Source organism: Octopus bimaculoides, chromosome 23 (genome assembly GCF_001194135.2).
Source record: "Octopus bimaculoides isolate UCB-OBI-ISO-001 chromosome 23, ASM119413v2, whole genome shotgun sequence".
Taxonomy (NCBI): Eukaryota; Metazoa; Mollusca; class Cephalopoda; order Octopoda; family Octopodidae; genus Octopus; species Octopus bimaculoides.
The window spans coordinates 24341773-24345684 of record NC_069003.1 but is presented as its reverse complement, the minus strand read 5'-3'; the positions used below and the strand labels follow the sequence as shown (position 1 = coordinate 24345684).

Sequence of the window (3912 nt, the reverse complement as noted above, 5' to 3'; positions counted from 1 at the left end):
ATATACAATTGTATAACATGATTTAAATTGCTGTAACCAGTATCTCCAACTCTATGTGTTTCTTTATATATTGAAAGAGAAAGCTGCAAAGAAAACCCATACACAACAATCTAAGTTTTTTTTCACTGGTCTTCATAGTTAGAAAGACCACACCGTACATGTAGAAAAAAAAACAAAATTGTAGAGTCAGTTCATAATTTATCAACTTATGCCTACTTACACATGGCCATATTTTACAATTCAAAGCAGTAATGCTTCTAGTTCTTTGACCCAGATTGTATAATTTGGACATAACCTTCATTGAAACACATGTAAGATGGTGTAATTATTTATTATCTGCCATTAAACTTCTTCCTCTCTTCTGGTTATACCTTAACCCTTTAGCATTTAAACCGGCCATATCTGGTTCAAATATTCTACCTGTTTTATGCTCAAACCAGCCAAATCTCATCTCTCACACCTACCCTATGAGGTCATTCTTAAAATATACAATTACATCACCAAAATCTCACAGCTACAAGGTAACACATTATTAATTCAAAACTGTGTGAAAAAATAAGCATTACATTTGACGAAGTAATCTGAACGCTAAAGGGTTAAGCAAGTTTCTCATATTCTTTCATCTGTATTTTGAATTTAGTTTAATCTAATTTAATAATTACGATATTTAGCTGTAGTAAGGGAAATGAGTACAGCACAAAGAAGTTTATCAAATATTTTTAGAAGTGTATGACTAATTTTCAACACTCTCTTTATATGTATATATATTAAATAAATTTTGCTTTGCATTTTTTTTAAATAGTTGCCTGCACTCCTGGTATGTTCTATGACACAAGCACCAAAGCTTGTCACTTGTGTTCATTGGGCTCCTATCAAGATGAAAATCAACAGACTTCATGTAAAAGTTGCCCCAGTGGTAACACAACAATGGCAAAAGGATCTCAATTACTAAAACATTGTTCAGGTAAGTTTCAAACTCAACAATATCCTTATCAGATAGAAAATAATTTTTTTTAAAGGTAAAAGAAATAATGTCATTTACCTTTTGCTTTTTACTTGTTTCAATCACTTGACTGTGGCCATGTTGGGGCATCACCTCCAAGGGTTTAGGTGATCAAGTCGACCCCAGTACTTACTTTAAGTCTATTACTTATTCTATAAATGTCTTTTGCTAAGTCATAGAGATACAAACAAGCCAACACCCGTTTCCAAGAGGTGGAAGAATAAGTACAAACACGTACATATATACACACATAAACATACACAGGCTTCTTTCAGTTTCCAACTATGAAATTCACTCATGAAACAATGATTGGCTCGGGGCTGGCCATAGTTTTGTGAGTGAATTTGATAGCAACGTGTAGTCCTACTGCACAGCGCTAAGGTCAAACAATGCAACTGGCACATACACATGCATACAAATTATGACAGCACTCTCTCTTTCTCTCTCTCTCTCTCTATTTCTATTGTGCACACACATTTACCATCCCCTTTTTCACAGTGCAGCAAAATTCTTTTACACCACAGGAATCTATCATTGACACTTTAGTATTCTAGAAGATAATAAAATGGATAGATAGATGTTCAATCAAGACTTGCCCTAAGATGTGTGTGTTAAATCACTCGATAAATAGTGAAAGTGGGAGTGAAATTCAAACAAATGGTATTGGCATGTGCACACATATACATACACATCCTCAAAAATACACAGATCCTCCTATTATCCCAGGTGCACATACATGCACAGCTAACTTGTCTATGTCCAACAGCATCTGTATGTGTGTGACTGTGCATATTTGTGTACATGCCACTATTGTTCATTTGCACCTCTCTCTCTCCCTAACTCTCCCTCTCACTGTCTCTATCACACACATACTTTTACTCTCACCTTTCTACATGATGTCAATTTTTTTACACCACAGGAATCTGTCACTAGCATTTTGATATTATGAATTATTAAGTATCAAAGTCTTTCAATGTCCATGTACCACCTATTCATTGCTATTCTATTCCAGTGTATTTATACATTATTTGTTCTATTTGCAGTGCCATCATGTCCAGTGGGTAAATCTTACAACAGGACCACTGAGAAATGTATGGAATGCCAGAAAGGATTTTATCAAGACAAAGTTGGTCAAACTTATTGTGAACCTTGCCCATTGGGACAGGACACTCCAGATGTAGGGGCCATTTCAAAGAGCAATTGCAACAGTAAGTAGTGTTCTCTTCACATTTGTCATCATCATCATCACTCTGTTCATTGTACTGTCAAATGCTTTTTGTCATCACTTGTGAATTCATGCATGCTGCATTTGTGTTGGGATTGTGATGAATCTATCACACACACATATACATACATACATACACACACACACATACACACACACACACATATACTGAAACACACACACACACACATGGACACACACATATACCTAAATACACACACAGACGCATACACATACATACATACACACGGACACATACATATACACACACACACAAACACACATACACACACAGACATACACACACACATACCAGCACAATCACTCATATGGACACACACACATACACACATATACATGGAGACTCTCACACACACACAAATACTCACCCCAAAATTAGAGCATTAGACAGAACGGCTCATGGCATTTCTTCTGACTCCTTGTATTCGGTGTTCAAATCCCACAAAGATCAAAGTTACCTTTCTTCCTTTCAGAGCCAATGAAAAAAATTGTACAAACCCCAGGTCAGACTGGACACCTTGTGTCATTCATTCTGGCTCTTCACAGTCTGTGTTCTAATCCTCTTAACATCAAAACCTGACACCTTATGTATCTTTAGAGTAGTTGACTCTTGTAAACGGTTTCTAGTTTGAGGATATCTTCCTTTCTCCCTCCCACCAATCTTGGAGGTCTTAGGTGCTGGTGTCACATAAAATGCGCCGGTGCTGGTGCCACATAAAAGGCACTGGTGATGGTATCACATAAATAACACTGATGTTGGTGCCGCATAAAATGCACTGGTGCTGGTGCCACATAAAATACAATGGTGCTGGTGTCGAATAAATATCACTGGTGTTGGTGCCGCATAAAAATCGCTGGTGCTGGTGCTACATAAAATGCACTGGTGCTGGTGCCATGTAAAAAGCACTGGTGCTGGTGCCACATAAAATCACTGGTGCTGGTGTCACATAAAATCACTGGTGCTGGTGTCACATAAAAAAAGGACTGGTGCTAGTACCATGTTAAAAGCATCCAGTGCACTCTGTCGAATAGTTGACATTAAGAAGGACACACAGCTATAGAAACCACACCAGAACAGATAACGGAATCTGGTGTGGACCCCAGCCTTACCAGCTCTGGTCAAACTGCCCAATCCATGCCAGCATGAAAAACAGACAATAAATGATGATGATGATGTAAATAGCATCTCATTTATAATTCATGTTGTATGTTGTGTACAATAAAAAATAAAATAAATGCTACACCATTTTTCTCTTGTTATTGTTTCCTTCTACAATTAAATATTCAGCTCTTAACACCTGTTCATCTTATTGTTATTATAGAAGAGGTATGTCCATCTGGGAGTGAAAAGATCCGTGGAAAATGTGAGTTATGTCCACTTGGTTACTATAGAAGATGGTATATCGATGACATTTGTCTACCTTGCCCAACAGGAACCACAACAAAGGCTGTCGGAAGCAAGAAACTAACCGACTGTACTATACGTAAGTAAACTTCTTCAATAATCTTGTTGTATAAACCTTAAAACTGCAGAAGCATTTCATACTCTCTCATCATTGATGTATAATTGTCATCATCCATCCATTTTTGCTACCTGGGAGGTTTCTCCTCCATTTGGTCTTATCAGAAGTAACCATGTGCGTAGATATATATATATATATAT

The 3912-nt window shown here is 37.0% G+C and overlaps 1 protein-coding gene across 1 annotated transcript in view; it reads left to right on the top strand.

The window, feature by feature from the left end:
* The window catches only part of LOC106883459 (sushi, von Willebrand factor type A, EGF and pentraxin domain-containing protein 1), a 26308-nt gene that overhangs the window by 6298 nt on the left and 16098 nt on the right, over positions 1-3912 (top strand). The window contains exons 7-9 of the mRNA XM_052976162.1: positions 803-964; positions 2047-2211; positions 3572-3733. Of these exons, the coding sequence (XP_052832122.1) occupies positions 803-964; positions 2047-2211; positions 3572-3733 (489 nt within the window). The remainder of the gene's footprint in view (positions 1-802; positions 965-2046; positions 2212-3571; positions 3734-3912) is intronic.